Source organism: Gopherus evgoodei, chromosome 3, assembly GCF_007399415.2.
Source record: "Gopherus evgoodei ecotype Sinaloan lineage chromosome 3, rGopEvg1_v1.p, whole genome shotgun sequence".
NCBI lineage: Eukaryota > Metazoa > Chordata > Testudines > Testudinidae > Gopherus > Gopherus evgoodei.
Window position 1 is genome coordinate 91,560,131 of NC_044324.1, and position 21,400 is coordinate 91,581,530.

The 21,400-nt window shown below is 41.6% G+C and overlaps 1 protein-coding gene across 2 annotated transcripts; it reads left to right on the plus strand.

Annotated features, from left to right (window-relative positions):
- Positions 1-6: 6 nt before the first annotated feature.
- Positions 7-21,049, plus strand: QRSL1 (glutaminyl-tRNA amidotransferase subunit QRSL1). 2 transcript variants are annotated; one of them, XM_030556041.1, is made up of 11 exons: positions 7-198; positions 1,812-1,971; positions 2,739-2,837; positions 4,329-4,425; positions 5,344-5,520; positions 9,173-9,348; positions 9,459-9,571; positions 10,587-10,779; positions 12,621-12,738; positions 19,111-19,316; positions 20,544-21,049. In XM_030556041.1, the coding sequence occupies exons 1-11, from the start codon at positions 175-177 to the stop codon at positions 20,753-20,755; spliced, it is 1,575 nt and encodes a 524-aa protein (XP_030411901.1). In that variant the 5' UTR covers positions 7-174; the 3' UTR covers positions 20,756-21,049. The 2 variants fall into 2 exon arrangements, with proteins under 2 accessions (XP_030411901.1, XP_030411902.1); XM_030556042.1 differs by having other exon boundaries at positions 19,189-19,316.
- The last annotated feature ends 351 nt before the right edge of the window (positions 21,050-21,400 follow it).

The following is a 21,400-nucleotide window of genomic DNA, read 5'->3' on the forward strand; positions in this document are numbered from 1 at the left end:
CCCACTTCAGCCAATAGCGAGACGGAATCATGCCATTCTGAGAAGACTCGAGCCAATGGAGGCACTCGATGTTGAGCTGTGTGGCCCAAGATGGCAGCGCCCATGCCCGGCCGGCCGAGCCGCGGCTGACGCTCTAGCGGTGACCGTGCGGGGTTCCCGCGTGCCGCGGAGAGGATGCTGCGCGTTTCCCTCAGAGAAGTGAGCGGGCTTCCCTTCCGCCCCCCGGTGCTGCTCGGGGGCTCCCGCCCATAGGGAGGGGGCGGGGCGGAACCGAGCCCCAAGCTTTGCCTGCAGCAGCTGCCTGGAGCCCGGCCCGTTCCCAGCCCGCGCCGTGATATCGGGGTCCCCGGTGTGCTCAGTGTAACTTCCCATGCAGCACCCGACCCGGCTGTGCCCACGTGAGGTTCCCGCCCTTCTCCCCCCTACAAAGGCCAGGAGGGCTGCGGAGCGTGTTAACCTTACAAGAGCGAGAAGGAGACAAGCTTTGGCACACGCGCAGCACCGTGCACACTCAGCCCCGCATCTGGCACTGCGGCCCGGCTGGGGCTGAGGGGAGGCGTTGACAGGACACACAGCAAGCAGAGCTCTTAATAAAAGCCTCCTCTCCAAGGGTTGTCCAGACTGTAGCGCATTACCCATGAGCTAGTGACCAGACAGCAAGTGTAAAAAATCGGGACGGGTGGAGGGTGGGTTATAGGGTCCCATATAAGATAGTTTCCTAATATCGGGATGTCTGGTCACCTTAGCTGAATACAGCCTGGTTAAAATCCTATTTCCATTCTCTTTGGATGATTAATTGTGTGTGTTTAACTTTTTGGCCTGAGGGCCACGTCAGGGAATAGAAATTCTATTGAGGGCCATGAATGCTCACAAAATTGGGGTTGGGGTCTGGGAGGGGGTGAGGGCTCGGGTTGGGGGTGTGGGCTCTGGGATGGAGCTGGGGATGAAAGGTTTGGGGTGCAGGAGGTGCTCTGTGCTGGGATCAAAGAGGTTGGGGCATGGGGAGAGGCTCGGGGGTGCAGGCTCTGAGCGGCACTTACCTTGAGCAGCTCCTGGAAACCATGGCATGTCCCTTCTCCAGTTCATACTCATGGAGTGGCCCCCGACCCTTAGAGCAGGGCTATGCCACGGCTTCCAGGAAACACATGGTGCAACCACAGCTTCCAGGAGCTCACGGGCTGGTTTAAAACAGCTTATGGGCCAGATCCGGCCTGCGGGCTGTAGTTTGCCCACCCCTGGTTTAACTGATTAGGAGGGAGATGGTGCTATTGGGAACAAGGCTTTGGCTGGTGAGTTTCCTCACCAGCTAAAGCCAAGTTTACTAAGGCCCTATGCACAGTAGGGCTTTGTAGTGTGTTTAAAACCATCTTTAATCATAATTTTGCTGCAAAACTTGTATTTGCGTCCACAATAACCAGTTACAAATGATGGGCCTGATCCTGTAAACAGTGGTGCACATGATGGATGTCATTGAAACTCCTTATCTGCATAAAAGTTTGAAGAACTGGGTTTCATGTTACCACTGTTTTTAGAAATTGCTCAGGACATGACCAGAATAGCAGTGGCATTGCTGGTTGAGGCTGAAATGCTTTGAAAGCACATTTGTTGTTGTATGTGAAAGCTGGCGGAGTGCTTTCATAGCTAATGCTTTTATTCTGTCATCAAAGTACTACATGTATCAGATTTATCCCCAAAATTAAGGGTGGAGGAAGGGAATTAGTTTTAGAAACTTGACTGAAATAATTCTTGCACGTCATACCAATATTTGTAACTAGGGCCTTGCAATTTAAAAATGGAAACTGTCCTTTCAGATCTCTGCAGCACTGAAAGAAGGCCGAGTAAGTCCAACAGAGCTTTGTCAAAGATGTCTCTCCTTCATCAAAGCCACAAAATTTCTTAATGCTTACATTACTGTAGCAGAAGAGACAGCATTAAAACAGGCTGAAGAATCAGAGGAGAGATATAGGAGAGGTAACTTACCCTAGATTTGTATTTAATTGCTGTTATTCCATAAAATGTTTTGACTGTAGTGGATGGAACCTTTGTTACACTCAGTAACTTTAAAAAAAAGAAAAGTCTACTGTTCATTTGATTTGCTTGTATGGAACAACAATGGGGCCTATTGAGACTAAAGGTTCTGTGGACATATACTGATTACTCAAGGTAATCACCATTTACAAAAGATGGAGATGGGTGGGGTGGAGGAGAAGAATTTCAACCTGGTAGATCTGCTCTTCTATCTAACTAACAGTTCCTATCATCCCATTGCTTCAGCAAAATGCCAGTTAGGATACTTCAGCTTCAAGGCATTTATCCCCTTTGAGATTCTTCTCTGGATGACTAATAGTCAGCTATGAAAGACTCTTTTTGTCCAACTACCTATTCTGAGCACAATTGCTGTGCATCAGAAGGCAGAATCTATGACTCCTGGCTTGGGAATGGAGTAGATTTCAGTAGCTGTCCAAGGTTGATATTACATGACCACAACTGATGTGGTAAGCATCTTTTGGAATAATTTACCTAGTTTGGAAGCCACTTCCATAGTTGCAGAGACTATGCAGTATGAAAGTAAATCTGGCCTGAGCAAAGAGTTGAAAACAAAAGACTTTTTGTGAAAATATAACTTGAAAGCATTTGAAGCTGAAGAGTAAAATAAAATGTCACTGCTAAGCACCGTAGACACTCTGTTTTAATACTTAGATTTTACTCTGTTGTTCTTGTACCAATTCCTAACGCAGGTCAGATACTGGGGGATTTAGATGGAATTCCTGTTGCAGTAAAAGACAACTTCAGCACAGCTGGTATTGAAACAACATGTGCATCAAACATGCTGAAAGGTAAAGTAGTGCATTGTAGGCAAAGCAGACATCATTTTGAAGCTCTGGTCCTTTTCTCTAAAGCAACACAGCCTACTTAAAACCTAGTCATTTTCAAAAAGTTGATTAAAGTACTTTCAGGCACTACTACACTTCCCTTGCCTCCATCTGCCAAACTTTTGTGGCTTTTGCAGGCATATATTAAAAAAACTATTAATATTGTAACAATGTAAATAAATGAGACAATGCAATATTAACTATAATCAATACCTTAAAATGTAACTATTAGCAGGTTACATTTTACTCTGGTACTGGAGAGTAGTCAGTGGTTTTTTTATTTCTGTTTGTTACATCATCTTTCTGTATATCAAAATGCAAACACAGTTTATGTTGTGTTCTTAGAAACTTGTTCCTAGTTCTTGAGCTCAACAGTTGTCTTTCATATTGATGTGAGTCATCAGTTCCAGTTCTGCTCTCTGGATTTTTGTTTTATAAAAAGATTATTTTTTTCTTTTGAATACCCATAGTTCATTGTTTCACTCAGCAGTTCCATTAAGACATCCATAGCATTGTAATGATATGACTTATTAATAAAAGCACTATTATTTTCCTATTTGAAAAAAATTCTCTCTCATGTAGCTGTGTAATAGACCACCACAAACAGAGAACATTAACTAATGAAGGTAAAGAGCGAAACAGATGATACAAAAAAGTGCAGACAAATATACAAAGTAAACAAACTGAAAAAATTGGGGGGAAATCCTACTAATTTATTTCAATTAGTGTTACTGTGTTACTTGTAACAATGAAAGGGAAAAAATTGACTATACGTGTTGAACAGCAAGGGTCAAGTCATCTCAAATTACCTTTTCCTCTGCATGTCAGGCAAGCAGTTGTGATTGACAGGGATAGCGTGGGTGAGAGTCTTGAGGGTGAAACTCTAATATAGGCTCTAACATGGTGGGCAACCTGCAGGCCTCACGCGGCCCGTCAGGGCAAGCCGCTGGCAGGCCACCAGATCAGTTGTTTACATTTGCATGGCTGCCCGCAGCTCCCAGTGGCTGCGTTTTGCCGTTCCCAGCCACTGAAAGCTGCGGATAGCCGTGCAAATGTAAACAAATGGTCTGGTGGCCCACCAGTGGATTACCCTTATAGGCCGCAGGTTGCCCACCACTGCTCTAACATCATTCTCAGAAAAAGATATCTGCATCAGTATTGGCCTTGTTCTCATCCCCATATGAACAAGGTCAGAGTTAACTGTATGATTTGTTCAGTCTCAGAAGAAGAAAGACTCTAGGAAATAATAAATTTGCTGGTTAATATTTATTCTTTTTTCGTTATCAGTGAATTTTGATTATCGCTACTATTGTCACAAAGAAACGTGGTAGCACTGCATAGTGACAGTTGCCATGCGGAAATGATTACTTTGAAACATTTGGAGGAGTCATTATTGAAAATCCTCCAGATGGTATCAGACAATTTCTTAACCAATCTGATTTTTTTTTTTTTTAGGTTATATTCCACCTTACAATGCTACGGTAGTTAAGAAGTTATTGGATCAGGGGGCTGTGCTTCTTGGAAAAACAAACCTAGATGAATTTGCAATGGGGTAAGTTATATTAAATATTTAATATAATTGAATAGTAATATAACTATAGTGTCTACTATGATCCATCTCTAATCCTTAACTGCTGAGATTATGCATGTTTGTTATATGGTGGTAAATATTTACTCTCCAGGGTTCTCTAATGGAACATGATGGCTATGCCTGTGAACTTCTCACTGAATATTTATCCTATTATGGTGTGTATCCATTGTGGTGTGGTTTAAAGAAAAGAGGACCAGGCCCTGTAGCAGCTGTGCAGGTTGGATGGTATTGAGGGGATTAATTGAGTAGTATTTTTTTTTTTCAAAGTGGCTTCTTTTTTCTTGGTAACTGAATTATACTCTGATCCATAACTTAAGCATGAGTATTATCACATTGCTTCTGCACACAATCTGCCTCGTCTTGGAAACCCTCTTATGTTCCAGAAAGAACTATGCTTTCTACAGAACAGTCCACATTGCTATCATTGTGTGACTCCTTCTTATGACATGCTACTTCAAGAGGTCATCTTGTGTGGTTTTCCCATACAGTAAACTACCAAACTTGGGTATCTCAGGCTTGAAGACCTTAGTTTTGAAGCAGATTCATGGCTTGATTTGCCTGATGCTTACATAGTGTGAGTCCCCTGACTTCAGTGGAGTTATACTTAATTTACACTAGGGTGAATCAGAGGAGAATTTAGCCCTCAGCCTGCTCTGCAGAAGGAAGGGGTGAAGTTATAACTATAGGTTTTTATGATTTCCTGCAACTATTTAAAACAGTTTTGGGATCAGCTTCACAAGTAAATCTATACCAGCCAGATTTGCCTGAAGGGCCAGGAGTAAAAGGTGGAACTGGAAGAAAAACACTGTATTAATAATGTGAAGTCTATAACTGAAATACAGTTGTCTGTGTTTATCCTATCTGAATTTCTCACACCAGATCTGGGAGCACAGATGGAATATTTGGACCAGTTAGAAACCCCTGGAGTTATTCAAGGCAGTACAGAGAAAAATCTGTGCACAACTCCCATACAGAGAATGAAGACTCCAATTGGTTGGTAACAGGAGGAAGCTCAGGAGGTAGCGCTGCTGCAGTGTCTTCTTTCACATGCTTTGCGTAAGAGCTTTTTTAGAACTGTTAATTAAATGCTTCTTAAACACTTTTCCTCAAGACTTAATCTGAATTTTAGAATCTTCCAATAACCTAGTTTATAGTGTAGTGCCTGGGGAAAGGAAGAAAATGTTTTTGTTTGAAACTGTAGGATAATTTGCATTGGTGTTGAAGAATTAGTTAGTTATACTATGAAGAACACAGAGATACCAAAATGCGTAACACAAATTTAAAAGTGATTACATGTAGGTAAGATTAAATCATTTCATTCTGAACGTTGTTCAGCATACTGACATAAACATTTTGCACTGTTTGAAATGTCTGGTGTCAGCAACAAAGAGATAATGTTGCTGTCATCATTTGCACCTACTCTCTCTAAAAATATCATGGGATCCATTATTTGTCCCCCACCTCAGTTATCACCCCATCCTCTCCCCTAAAAAGGACAAAGCATTGAATCAAGATTCTGTCTAAAGAACTCAATTGTCAAAGTGTAATATTCCTTCCTCCCGTATACCTCATTTAAGTGTTAGTGTTACCTAGTAATTCACACGTGGGATTTGGGGACTAATAACCTTCAGAATTCAGATTTACTGTAAACAACCAAGTTATACAGACACTTAAACTTATCTTTTTTTAAAATATAAAGTTTAAAAAAGGGATTTTTTTGTATAAGCTGATTTTGGTTTGTTATGACATTGGAAAATGTTTACCTTTTGTATGAAAATATAGATAGATGTAATTTATTAACTACATGGAGTGATGAACTGTTGGTTGTAAAATAAATCTACAAAGCATGTGCAGTTACAAAATGTCAGATTTCTCTTAGTATTTGGATGGGAAGAGGATAAAAACAGTAATTGTGTAGGATATTTAGAGTTATGTAGCAATGTCTGCTCATTGTATAGAAGATTTCAGCTGTATTTATTTAAGAATACTCATTAGCTAATGGTTTTGTTTGCCTAAAAGAACTAAAATTGTTTATTTTGTTGTACCCAGGAGGTATTTTCTTTAAAATTGGATTGTTTCTTTCTTATCTTGCTTTGTATTCTATTTTTTTTTCTCACTTAACCCCAGTTTTTGCATGTAAGGGTGTCTCACCGACACCTGCTGTAAATGGAATCCATTGAAGTCAGCAAAAAGACTCCAAGTGACTTCAGTGACAGTTGGACCGTGCTCAAAGGATCTGATCCAGCAAGGTGCTGATGCTCTCTTAGACCTTGCTGGGTATCCTATTCATGGGAGCATTCTGCGCCAAAAATTAGAAAATCTGCAAAATTCTGCAAATTTTATTTGTCAAAATAACACTACATAATCACACCAGTTTCAATTATTGTGGTAATTTATTTCAAAATACTCATCAGCAAATATGTCTGTAACAATACAGACACACATACCAGTTCCCCCAGGAGTAAAGAGTTTAAAAAAACCCAAAACCTTATGACAACCCAGTTCCTGTTTATCTGTGCCCCCTTCCCCTCCCCTGAGACTAGACGGGAGACCAGACACCCACAATCTCCCCCCTTTTCAGCCCCCCCCCCGGCCCAACCACTGTGCCCCCCTCAGCCAATACACCCAAAACCCCTCCCCCGCACTAAGCCGGCTCAGATACCTGCATATTCTTCCCTCCACAGCAAGACACTCGCCTCCCAGAGTCCAGCTGTGGCCCCGCCCCAGCCCAGACACCCACCCCCCTTCCCTCTCAGAAGCCAGGGATCCAGAGGGAGAAACTGATGCTTGGTCCCAGGCTTGCATGGAGTTTCCTGCATGCTGCCCTCTCCTTCCCTCAGGGCATGCTCGGAACTGCAGCTGCCAGGAATCCTCTAGTTCCCTCCCCCTCCCTCTGACAGTGTTTTCTATGTGCAAGCTGGGCTCTGCCAGGTCCAGTGGGCCCTGATGATGGCCAGCAGCACTTCAGCCCATTTCTGTGGGGAAAAGGAAATTCTGCGTGCACAACGTTAATTACTGCAAAATTCTGCATTGCGCAGTGACGCAGAATTCCCCCAGTAGTATCCTCAATTGCCATTGAAGTCTGCTCACTTCTGATGGGAGTGTGGCTGCTCAGCACTTGCCAGGTCAGGTGCCTTTTCCAGCCATTTTGTCAACTGTTCATCCATTTTTTTCAGCTTCTCTTTGAAACTGGAAAAGAAATAGAGTGCTGCCTGTATTTCTTTCTTTGATTTGAGATGTAACTGTACACAGCATCTTGCTGAAACAGTTCCACTCAACATCAGTATTTAAATTGGTTCAACCATGTTAAGAAACTGACTCCTATGAAACAAAAAATGCCACATACTATGAAAAATAACTGGTCAAAAATTCAATTTTATAACTTAAAAATTTTGAACACAGCAACTTCATTCAAATTTGTTAGTCTGTTTTTTTAATTTCTGATATATTAAAAAAAAAGAGAGAGAAAAGGAGCATTTTATTTCATTTTGAATTGACATTTAAAAACTGGAAAAGAAAATAAATTTCAATTCAAAATAAAAATGTTTCATTTCTAGTTTTATTGAAAAATGAAATTTCATTGAAATAAGTTTTCACAAAGCATTTTGATTTCAACAACTGCATTTTTTTTCTGACAAATTTCAGTCAAAATTGTAACCAGCTCTACTAAAAATATTGAGTATAGCTCAGAGGTGGGCAATTTTTTTGTCTCAAGGGCCACACCTGGGTGGGGAAATTGTATGCAGGGCCATGAATGCAGGGCTGGGGCAGGGGGTTGAGGTGTGGGAGGGGGTGCAGTGTGCAGGAAGGGGTTCAGGGCAAGGGGTCTGGTGGGGGCTTTGGGGTTGGGGTGCAGGAGGGGGCTCAGGGCAGGGGGTTGGGGTGCAGGAGAGGGTGTGGCAGGGGGTTGTGTTGTAGGGTGCAGGAGGGATTTGGGGTGCAGGCTCCAGCCCAGTGTGGCGCCAGCAGGCTCCGGGGTGGCAGTGGTGCACAGCAGGGCTAAGGCAAGTTCCCTGCCTGCCCTGGTCCCACGCCACTCCCAGAAGTGGCCAGCGTGTCCGGCAGTGGCTCCTGGAGGTGAGATGGGGCAGGCAGTTCCACCACACACTGCCCTCGCCTGTGAGTACCACCCCCGAAATTCCCATTGGCCGTGGTACCCCGTTCCCAGCCAATGGGAGATGAGGGGAGTGGAGCCTGCAGGTGAGGGCAGCGCACGAAGCCCTCTGCCTGTCCCCCCTTCCTCAGGGGCTGCAGAGACATGGTGCCAGCCAATTCCGGGATAGGCATGGGGCCAGGGCAGGCAGGGAGCCTGCTTTAGCTCCGCTGCGCCACAGGGCTGGCAGTCCCACAGGCCAGACTGAAAACCCTGACGTGCCAGATCCAGCCCGTGGCCCATAGTTTGCCCTCCCCTGGTATAGCAGGTATAGTTTTGGTATATAAGGGAAATCACAGTGCTAGATGTGAAGGGCATATTTTATCAACATGTCTTTGTAAACTGAAAACTGCTGCTGCTTCATACTAAATAGTAAAGAAAGGACCAGAATAAATGGGAGCTGAGTGCATGAAGATGATGCACTTTACATTATTCTCATACTTGTATATCTAAAAAAAAATGCCATTTAGAACTGTACCTCTTTAAGAACAGATACAATTTAGATGTGTTTTGAAGTATTCAATTCTATTAATGATTATTCTATTTAAACCATAGGGCTTTAGGATCAGATACAGGAGGGTCCACCAGAAACCCAGCTGCTCACTGTGGAGTAGTAGGTTTAAAGCCAACCTATGGACTGATTTCTCGTCACGGTCTCATTCCACTAGTGAACTCCATGGATGTACCAGGAATTTTAACCAGATGTGTGGACGATGCAGCAATTGTATTGGGTACTACTAGTGCATATGTCTTCGTATACAGTTGGTCTCAAAACCTTTTGAATTTAAGAATCCCCTGTATTACTTTTCCTGTATGTCATGAGCCTTTTTTCATCTTTCAGGTGTGCTTGCAGGGCATGATCCTAAAGACTCTACTACTGTACAGGACCCCTTTAAGCCATTTGAACTAACCAATTTTATAGATGCCAGCAAGCTCTGTATAGGAATACCAAAGGTAGCATTTCCAACTTTATCACTGGAAAAAAAATTCATATTGGAGTAAAAACCTATATATCCTCCTCCCTGAGTCTGCAGTTATTTGCATCTGCGGAGACAGCTTGTGGGAAATTAGGTTAATATGGGTCGGATGCATAGGCTATTCAATAAACAGCAAAAAGGCACTTTTAGTAAGGAATAAGAGTGTCTATGCAGCGAACTACTGTGGAATAGCTGTTCTGGGCTATTTCCATGTAAGCAGACCCTAAGAGTCTACACAGAGTGAGGCTTGTCACAACCCTCATACTATGAGACACTTCTTTAGTATTGTCTTTTGACCTAGGTATGACACTTGCCACTGATGTGCTTTGGCCATTGTTTCTGCTCATTTAACATTATTCATAATGGGCCTGGTATCGTGGCTTAAAATTTAAGATGTGCTGTCTGTGAAGTGCAGAATCTCAGTTAATAGACTGACAAGTCGGCAGCTTCCTATCCAGGGGGGAGGGATAGATCAGTGGTTTGAGCATTGGCCTGCTAAACTCAGGGTTGTGAGTTCAATCCTTGAGGGGGTCATTTGGGGAACTGGAGTAAAAATCTGGGGATTGGTCCTGCTTTGAGCAGGGGGTTGGACTAGATGACTTCCTGAGGTCCCTTCCAACCCTGATATTCTATGAAATTATAGAATTGAAGCAAGAAGTGCATAGTGAAATATTATGACCTGCATTATGCAGGTGTTCAGACTATATAATCATGATGGTCCCTTCTGGCCTTAAAAATTATGAAACTTATGAACTTAATACAATTTACTATCCTAACAGTCAGCAAAAACATAAGTCTGTAATAAATACTTTAAAAAAGAATGTAGAGATGAGGACTAGTTTAACAGTATTTGCATCTAATAGTATATTACATAGTTTGGCTTGTTTACTGTCAACCGATAATTAAGAACCACTGAAAATAAGCCCACGTAAAATTATCTGTGAAGATGCTTACGCATAGAATTCATTTCCTAACTTTTGTTCTCCACTAAGGAATATCATGCACCAGGATTATCTAGTGAAACTCTGGCACTTTGGTCTAAAGCTGCTGACCTCTTTGAGAATGCAGGTGCCAAGGTGATTGAAGTGAGCCTACCCCACACACGTTATTCAATTATATGCTATCATGTGCTGTGCACAGCAGAAGTAGCATCAAATATGGCCAGGTTTGATGGACTAGAATATGGTAAGTTTAAGTTTTCAAAGGAAAAAGGGCTATATTACTTTATATTATATATAACACATTTTGTTGATCATTAAGTGGCATAAAGATGCCTGTCATAGGTGTGTGCACTATGGTGACTTAACATACATGGTTACTGACATTTCATGGTTGAATGTTAGGAGATATGTTTTTTCCATGATATGATAGAGTAAAAACTTTACTACAGCTGAAAGCTGGAGTGAAGGACTAGAAACTGAGGGAGTCAAAGCATTAGCAAGATATCCCAAGTGATTGTGAAACCTGCACTGGCTATCTGCTTGTAGTGAGAAGATAAAAATCATTTGTTTTCAGAAACTGTGTGTGTTATTAAAAGCATAAAGTGCTCAATATATACGGGAATGTTTTGCTATCTTATTGGGTGAGATACTGTGCATTAAAATATTTAGAATTTAGAAGTACTTGAGGAAAAAATGCCCCATCACTAGAGACATCCAAAGATAGGCCTGGCCAAAAAAAAAAGGCAGCCTGATTAACGTAAACAAAGGAATAGGCCTGAATTATCTGGGAAATGAACCAGATAGACTTAAAAGATCTTTTTCATTGATGTATTTTGTAACTTGACCAAGATGGGTTGTTGTCTTAGTGCTTTGCCATTTTAGTTTGTCTAATGAGTGCATCACTTGATTATGGTACAGTAAGGTGCCGGTGAGTAAAAATAAAAATGCAGCCAATTTCTGAAGTCAGTCACCCTCAGTGCATTAAGATAAGCCAGGACTATCAGAAGATTTAGTATTGTATCTAAGTTTTTACCAGATTGTAATTTGAATTAGGTGTAATAACTTCCTTAAACATTCCCATTGAACCTGGCTATTGCAGGACACATGGTGCTTTTCTCCCCTTTTAACTATACTTTTCCTGTGATTTTTTCCCCCTTCTTTCTTTTTGTCACAAACCCACCATTATAATGTTGTTTACAGGATGTGACCTTTCTGGATTCTGTTTTATATTTAACTAACACTCACATTCTGGAGTTTTGAAATATTGTAGCCATCCCCAAAAACACAATACATAAGAAGACTTTGAAATAGACCCAATCCTGTCTGTGTATCTGTTCATGGGTCACAGAATTAAGTGATTGGCCAAACTCTTAGGCAAGTGCCATAAGCCAGTGCAGCTTAATTGAAATCAGTGGAATTTCACTACTTTATCCCAGTGCTGATTGTCTGAGGTTTGGGTGTTCTTTAAGTTATGGGAAGATTGGGGCCTGATCCAAAGTCTATTGCATTCATTCCATTCAATCTCGTTGAATACAGTGGGTTTGGGATCAGACCTCTTGTAAATAAGTTGCTGCTTTTCATTTCTGCAAGCAAGTTTTTAGTCTGAGAGAAATGTTCTCAGCTGTGTTTTTGAGGAGTGTACTGTGCAGCACAAAGTATGTATGCATTGTTCAGATCAGTTTTTAGTCTCTACTCAAAATAAACTGAAGGGTGAGCTATCAGTGTTACTGAAATACTTCTACACATTCATGTCGTGAAGGATGAGAAGAGTTCACTCCTCCTTCCATGTCAGATTGAAGATCAGAAGCAGGAGTGTTCGTATTGTAGCGCTCTCCATTTGTACTTCTCAGTACAGATAAATAGAAATATTTCACTTCTAGAGACTCCAAATGTATAGTCACAGTATGATTCCAGAACTCATTTCATATTTAACATAAGTATTTAATTTTTGTGTGCAAAAATTGCATGTTAATGTCTGCTGCACTGGACATAGTCTGTCATTGTGAAGGTCAATATTTTATATTGGTTAATGGTTTTCATGAGTCTTCAGGATTTGTTTCCAAATCGCTGGTGATTTATTTTTAGGACACCGTTCCAGTATGGACAAGTCCACAGAAGTCATGTACGCTGCAACTCGACGAGAAGGATTTAATGATGTTGTAAGAGGAAGAATTCTGTCAGGAAACTACTTTTTGTTAAAACAGTAAGTTCAGCATATTTTAAAGCTCAACTGTACAGTATTAATGACTTATTTGTTAAGCAGCTGATGATGAAATTACTTATGTTGAGCAAATTCTTTGTTGCTAAGGCAATATCTGTTTATATTGGTTTAAGTGTATGATATGTAGCAAACTGTTATTAAGAGCTAAAAATAATGCTTTCCTTTACTCTTAACTGGAAGCCTTTTGAATTTAGGAAGGTAGAACAACACGTTGTGTGATTTGCATCTTAAGTGCCCTATTGGCACACTTGGATTAAGCTATGCAAAAACTTAGTCTGTGGTGTTTGTCAGTGAAATCAGAATAGAGCCCTAACTATTCTGTTGTTAAATGTTCTGTGGCCATCAGCATCAAGCCGATTTCATCTTGCTAAAGTTCTCCAGGTATAGAAACATTGGTATGTTCTACTGATGCCTCTCATGGAAAGCCAGAAGATGTGGCACTTAATTTAAATATCTCTCTCACCTTCCCCACCTCTTTGCTTGAGTCTACGAGAAAATAAAATTGTACTGGAGTGGTCAAGTAAACTCATTTATTTTTGTGAGGAACCTTATGTTTATCCAGCTCAGCTGGATGAACTAGTATGAGAACTCAGAGTGAACATACTTTTAATTCCCACTCAGTGTCAATCTATCTTCATTTATAACTATTATTGGAGAAGGTATTACCCATCTAAATTAGTAAAATTGCCACTTTCTCTGCCTCCACCCTGTTAAGATTCCAAACAATGAGGATATCCACATTGACACCCTGTGTCAGTTAGTAATGTGGCATAGTTATTTTAAGAAAAGTAAGTGTGACAGACTAACAGTCTCCTGCCATATCCTGACTGAACAGTATGCAATTAAAATAAACTTTGAATTAAATTTAACATATTTTGGAGTTCATCGTATTAGAAATGTTTAAGTACTGTTGTGAGATTGCATGGAATTGCTTAAGCAGGAAGACAAGATTAATGCAATCTCGGGAAGGTATTAGTAACTTCAAGTCTTTTTGGAACTATATGTGTGAAGTGGATTTTCGAGGAAATACCTTGGAGGGTTAGGGGAATGCAAATTCTCTCCTCTGAGCATTTTGAAGGTAGCATCCAGGAATGGGACCCATTGTATGCTAATTACCTGCATCTGGAAACTTCAAATCAAAGACCCATGAACTGAACCTCTAATAAGTGTGTTTGTTCTGAGCTGAAGATGTCATGAACTGGGAATCCTCAAAGCTATCATGAACTGGAACTCCCCTAAGGTCCTTTGAAGGACTTACCCTGTCAGAATCCTTGTTAGGGTGAGGGTTCCTGGTAAGCTTAACAACAAGAGTTTACATTTTGTATTGTTTTCTCTGTAGTGCTTTTTACCTTAAGAATACAATAGGCTTGCACAGAAAGAACTGTGTGGTACCTTATATCTGTAGCAATCCCTCTGTTATCAATCTCTGAAGAGAAAGCAAACAAATCTGTTTAGGCAGACTCTCTTTGCTGGGAAATAGACGGTGAAAGCAGGGAACTGTGCAGCCTGGAAATACGGAGAGAGACATGGGTCTCCACCCAGAAAGGCAACCGCTGAGGAGCTGGAACCTGAGAGAGGGTACCTTTGCTAAACCACTGAGAGAACATACAAGTGGAAATGCCCTAAACTGTGCCGCTGAGCACACACAAGAATATTCCTGCTGCTTCAAGCTCTTAGTTAGAGCTAATAAAAACTGTGTCTTCAAGACAGAGATCTCAGCATATAAATAGCCAGCCCCTGTGAACTGTCAATATTATTGCTAAGCATCTTCAATTTAGTGTTTTTTGATGACATCTGTCTGGGGCGTCTATCATAAACGTATGGTGAATGTTTGACAACCTGTCTGTGTGGATGAATTTTGGTGAAGGAAAACAGGAATGATTTCTACAAGAGCTAAGCAGGGGGCAGTCTCAGTACTTTGCTACAATCCACAGGAAATGAATCATCAGGAACAGAATTTAGGGTTAAAATAACATTCTCATAATAGTGTGCAGGAGAGTCATATAGTCTCCGCTGTATTCAAATTACAACAGTGGCTCTCAAACTTTTGTCCTGGTGATCCTTTTTACATAGCATGTCTCTGAATGCAACCCTCACTTATAAATTAAAAACACTTTTATATATTTAACACTATTATAAATGCTGGAGGCAAAGCAGAGTTTGGGGTAGAGGTTGACAGCTTGCAACCCCCTGAGGGGTCCCGACCCCCAGTTTGAGAACTCCTGAATTACAAACTATTTTCTTTGAGATGTGACATCCATAAAATAACTAGATTGATACTTGAAGCTATGCATGCCTGCATATACCATGAGTGAAGTCTAAAATTTAACTAATTGGTCTCTTCTCCTATAAGTTCTTTAAAAGTAGTTGAGGTTAAAAAAAAAAAAAAAAAAAGGTAAACCAGGAAAACTGGTTAAAGACTCTTTAGTCTTACATGAGTCTTGAACATTTTTATTAGTTCTGCAACTAACCTTTTCCTGAGGGTACATCTACACGGCGGGATTATTCCGATTTTACATAAACTGGTTTTGTAAAACAGATTGTATAAAGTCGAGTGCACGCGGCCACACAAAGCACAATAATTCAGTGGTGCGCGTCCATGTACCGAGGCTAGCGTCGATTTCTGGAGCGCTGCACTGTGGGTAGCTATCCCGTAGCTATCCCATAGTTCCCGCAGTCTCCCCCGCCCATTGGAATTCTGGGTTGAGATCCCAATGCATGATGGTGCAAAAACAGTGTCGTGGGTGATTCTGGGTAAATGTCGTCACTCATTCCTTCCTCCATGAAAGCAACAGCAGACAATCATTTCGTGCCCTTTTTCCCTGGATTGCCCTGGCAGACACCATAGCATTGCAACCATGGAGCCCGTTTTGCCCTTTGTCACTGTCACCATATGTGTACTGGATGCTGCTGACAGAGGCAGTACTGCAGTGCTACACAGCAGTATTCATTTGCCTTTGCAAGATAGCAGAGACTGTTACCATCCCTATTGTACTGTCTGCCATGCCATTGTAAATTGGCGATGAGATGACAGTTATCAGTCGTTCTGTACCGTCTACTGCTGTCATGGGTGCTCCTGGCTGGCCTTCGCTGAGGTTGGCCGGGGGCGCAAAGACAAAAATGGCAATGACTCCCCAGGTCATTCCCTCCTTTGTTTTATCTAAAAATAGTCAGTCCTGCTTAGAATAGGGGGCAAGTGTACTAGAGAACCAGTGTATCAGAGAACCAGAGAGCACAGCCGCTCCGTGTCAGATCCCGCAGAAATGATGAGCTGCATGCCATTCTAGGGGGTGCCCCTGCAACAATCCCACCCATTGCTTCCCTCCTCCCCCAACCATCCTGGGCCACCGTTGCAGTGTCCCTCCATTTGTGTGATGAAGTAATAAAGAATGCAGGAATAAGAAACATTGACTTTTTAGTAAGCTAAAATGAGAGGGAGGCAGCCTCCAGCTGCTATGATAGTCCAGGCAGGACATTAAACGGTGGTGAGGGGAGAGGAGCCCAGCCTCGCACTGCTATGATAGTCGAGGCAGTACAGAATCTTTTCTTTAGACATGAAAGGGGGTGGGGGGCTGATGGAGCTCAGCCCCCAGTTGCTATGATGAAGACATTTACCAGCCGTTCTGTACCGTCTGCCGGGAATGACTGGGAGTCATTCCTATTTTTACCAAGGTGCCCCCGGCCGACCTCACCGAGGCCAGCCAGGAGCACTCACAGGATGATGAGGACAGCTATCAGTCATTTTGTACTGTACTGTCTGCCACTGGAGAGGGGAGGGGTGAGCATGCTGGTGTTCAGTGCCGCAGCACCGTGTCTACCAGCAGCATGCAGTAGACATATGGTGACATTGAAAAAAGTCAAGAAACGATTTTTTTTCCCTTTTCTTTCATGGGGTTAGAGGGGGAGTAAATTGACGAGATATACCCTGAACCACCCCGGACAATGTGTTTGACCCTACAGGCATTGGGAGCTCAGCCAAGAATGCAAATGCTTTTAGGAGACTGTGGGGACTGTGGGATAGCTGGAGTTCTCAGTACCCCCTCCCTCCCTCCATTAGTGTCCATTTGATTCTTTGACTTTCCATTATGCTTGTCACACAGGACTGTGCTGTGGCCTCTGTCTATCATAGCCTGGAGATTTTTTCAAATGCTTTGGCATTTCGTCTTCTGTAACAGAGCTCTGATAGAACAGATTTGTCTCCCAATACAGCGATCAGATCCAGTATCTCCCACATGGTTCATACTGGAGCTCTTTTTGGATTTGGGACTGCATCGCCACTCGTGCTGATCAGAGCTCCACGCTGGGCAAACAGGAAATGAAATTCAAAAGTTCGCTGGGCTTTTCCTGTCTACCTGGCCAGTGCATCCGAGTTCAGATTGCTTTCCAGAGCAGTCACAATGGTGCACTGTGGGATACTGCCCGGAGGCCAATATCGTCGATTTGCGGCCACACTAACCCTAATCCGACATGGCAATACCGATTTCAGCTCTACTCTCATCGGGGAGGAGTACAGAAACCGGTTTAAAGAGCCCTTTATATCGATATAAAGGGCCTCGTTGTGTGAACGGGTGCAGGGTTAAATCGGTTTAACGCTGCTAAATTCGGTTTAAACATGTAGTGTAGATCAGGCCTTAGTCTGGTAAGTGGGGTTTCATAAATAACTCCAGAAAGAGAGCCATTTTCCATAATAAGGACAGGAGTACTTGTGGCACCTTAGAGACTAACAAATGTATTTGAGCACAAGCTTTCATGGGCTACAGCCCACTTCATCAGATGCATAGAATGGAACATATAAGAGGAGAGTGTGTGTCTATATACATATATATATATACACACACACAAAGAGAGAAGATGCCAACTCTAAGAGGCTAATTAATTAAGATGACCTGTTATCAGTCAGAAAATAACTTTTGTAATGATAATCAAGATGGTCAATTACAGACAGTTGACAAGAGGTGTAAGGATAGTTATCATAAGGAGATAGATTCAAGTAGTGTAATGACTCAGCCATTCCCAGTCTCTATTCAAGCCAGAGCTAATGGTATCTAATTTGCAAACCAAGACACTGGCATTTAGTTATTTACCCTTGACTTAACAATACATTTGCTAATAAAATGTTTACAGTACCAGTTATTTTTGACTAATAAAGTCTTTTGAAACTGAACCTCTAAAAACTTGACATTAAATCCTTAAACTTGGAGTAATGCTGCATGCGATGTAGGAATGAAATATAAAATTGTCAGTTTTTCTGCCTCAGATATGCAGAAAAAACAGATGAAGAATTCATAGTCTCCTTCAGTCTAAACTGCTGCTTACATAAAATAAATGACTATGGGAATTTTGGACAAAGACCTGGTGTGCTTCTCTATAACATCAATAAGAAGGACCAGTAGCAAAGTGCACACCTGAAACATACATGTTTTGTATGTGAGTAGTCCCTCTGAAGTCAGCGGGACTGTTCATGTACTTAAGTGCCTTGCTAGATAGAGTCCCTAAATGATTGATAAATCACAATTATAAAACAACAGTCATTTTGTTCCAGACATCACTTCCATCATGCAATGAAATTCAGTAGATAAGTGTCAAAGTTAGAATTAGGACTCACAATTTGTCAGACCACTTTGTTTATTAGCGCAGCCCTCCGCCAATAATATTTAGAATATGTGAGTGGCCATGCAAGGCCCAAACAGTCTTATTTATACAGATAAAAGAGCGGGAATTAGACAAAGGGACAAAGAAAGCAAAACAGGAAAATTTACCTGGGGCACAGCATGCATATTCTATTTCCTTACTAACTGTTATCGATTTAAGGCTAATACTTCACCAATTGCCCTCAAACGGTGCAATTGTTCTATGTTAATGTCTGTATTCCTGACACCTGGATTGCAGCATTCCAACAGTTTTAGCTTAAAGGTACAGACAGCATTTCTTTAATCCTTTCTATTCTTACTATATAATTCATTCTACTTTCACATAAGTAAACAATAAAGTTGCAGAAAAAAGACTGGGTCATAAAATACTATCTTGATTTGAGTCTACCCTTGACTTGGTTTGTGTTTTCCTTCATTTATATTCCCTCTCCACTCTCTTCGGTGGTCTTTGCTCCAGGTCTCTCCCTGCATCTGTTTCATGGCTCATCTTTAAGAACATGCTTTAGTGCTATTAGTGCATCTGCAGGCATGCTGCTTTGATGACTGATCTTGTTCTCTGTTGAAAACCTAAGTACTTGTGGTGCAGTCCTTCAACCCAAAGGGAAAACCAGGCTTGTTTTTTTCCCCCCAGTAGCCACTTCGCAATTTAAATTATTGATGGTATTAAACTTAATTTCTAACACCAGTGACTGTTTGTTCCTAGGAACTATGAGACTTATTTTATCAAGGCCCAAAAAGTGAGACGACTCATTGCCAATGACTTTGTGAATGTTTTCCGTAGTGGTATTGATGTTTTGCTCACTCCCACCACTCTAAGTGATACAATACCATATGTGGAGTTTATCAAAGAAGACAACAGAACCCGCAGTGTACAGGATGATATTTTTACACAGGCCGCAAACATGGCAGGTAAGTAGAGAAAGAAGTGCATCTCCTTGGCATATTTCACAGCTAGTCTTCAATTTAGTGTCCATTCTGTCCAGATAGCTGCCCTCTTTCTATAGGACCTCTATAGAACGCAACTGTCTGAACCAAGTTGTCAGCTTGTTTCTCTGAGTAGCAAAGCTTATATTGACCATGAGATGGTAGAGGTGTGAAGTGAGTTCATTCATTAAATGTACAAGAATTTAAGTATATGATTACTTTGGAGGATTTTGCACCAAAAAATTAAAAATTCTGCACACAATTTTAAATTCTGCATATTTTGTCAAAATAACACAATATAATCATGCCCCAGTTTCAATTATTTTGGTAATTTATTTCAAAATACCTGTCAGCAAGTATATCTGTAACAATACAGGCAAAGATTCAGGAAACTTTTTTGACAAATAGATTCCTTACTAGGCACATTCATACAGAACTTTGAGTAATAATTCATTTAAGTTACAGTACCGAAACCTATTTTCCACACCCTTCAAAAGCAGTGCAAAGATTTCAGGGAATCAGAGGTAATGGAGGAGCTGAGGGAGAGGGAAGTAATTGCTAGAAAGGAGCCTGGGAGTGAACCTGGAGGTTGGTTGTGGGTGGGACAAATATGAAACAGGTAGTATTTTGGGGGAGGGTCTGTTTGGGAATTGAGGAGTCCCCCTCTAGGAAGAAACTGACTGACACCCCTCCCCCCAGCCTCTCTCCTCAGTCCAATACATCTGCCCATCTCCATGTGGCCCTGCACCTCCCCCTGCTTGCCCTTCTGAACCCCAGTCTGTGATCCCCCAGCAGCCCCGCTCTGTCTACCACCCATATCTCATTCTTCATCACCTGGGCCTGTCGTTGTGAGGAACACAGCCTCTGCCCTCTTCCTGTCTGACTGGCTGCTCCAGCTAGTGAGCCATCTGCCCACTTTCTGGCACGACAAGCACCTGGTGGGTGAAAGGTGCAACTGCAGTGCCTCTCTGGCAGAATGTATTTTCTGTGGGGAACATGAATTCTGCACGTGTGCAATGGTGCAGAATTCCCCGAGGAGTAATATAATCTTGATTATACTGCTAAAATGCAAAGAGATTAGCCTTAAAAGCTTACATGCATTTGTTTTGGTTATCTTTTTCTTAAGAGTCACATTTGTAATAATTCTAGCAATCTGTGTAATAGCAAGTCCTGCACATGTGATGTTTTAATAATTTTGCTTTTTTCTCTCAGGGCTGCCAGCCATAACTGTTCCTACAGCACTTTCAGAGAAAGGTTTGCCAATTGGGCTTCAGTTTATTGGACGTGCATTCCAGGAGCAGCAGCTTCTTACTGTAGCCAAATGGTTTGAAAAACAAGTAAAATTTCCTATGATACAATTACAGGGACTGATGGATTACAGTCACACTGTCTGTCAACATCAGAAATCAGCCTTTTTTTCATAACAGAGGACGTGGTGGTTTTAGTAGTGGAAGTATGAGAGATATTCTAAAAATCCTCCTATCACTTTGTACTGTTTCAGATTGAAAAGAAATGTAATCCTTCAATTTATTTGTACAAATGACAAGCGGTAGAGTCTAAAACATAAGTATTAAAGCAGAATGCAAGAGAGAAGCAGGGAAGCTTTCTTACTGTGTAATTAAACTGAAGTGAGGACCATAGTATGTTCCCTGCAACTGTAAGAGCTGCATGTACATTATACCTAACATGAAAAAAATATATTCAAACTATAAAGTGTATATCTCGTAATTATAGAACTGCTTCCCTTCCCCCTTCCTACAAAGAAATCTGCGGAATCCGTTCCCTGGTGGAACAAACATGAGCGTCTTCCTTAAGTGTGTACAGTTTCCAGGAGCTCTGATCTCCTGCTGCCTCCCAGGTTACATGGCTCCAATGAAACCAAGCCATGAAGGAGTCATCTGAAGAAGTGGGTATTCACCCACGAAAGCTCATGCTCCAAAACGTCTGTTAGTCTATAAGGTGCCACAGGATTCTGTTTTTTTATAATCACAGCTCTGGTGCCAAAATCAGAGGCAGTTTCATAAATTAGTACATTCTTTTCCTGATTGTAGACAGGTATCATCTGACTG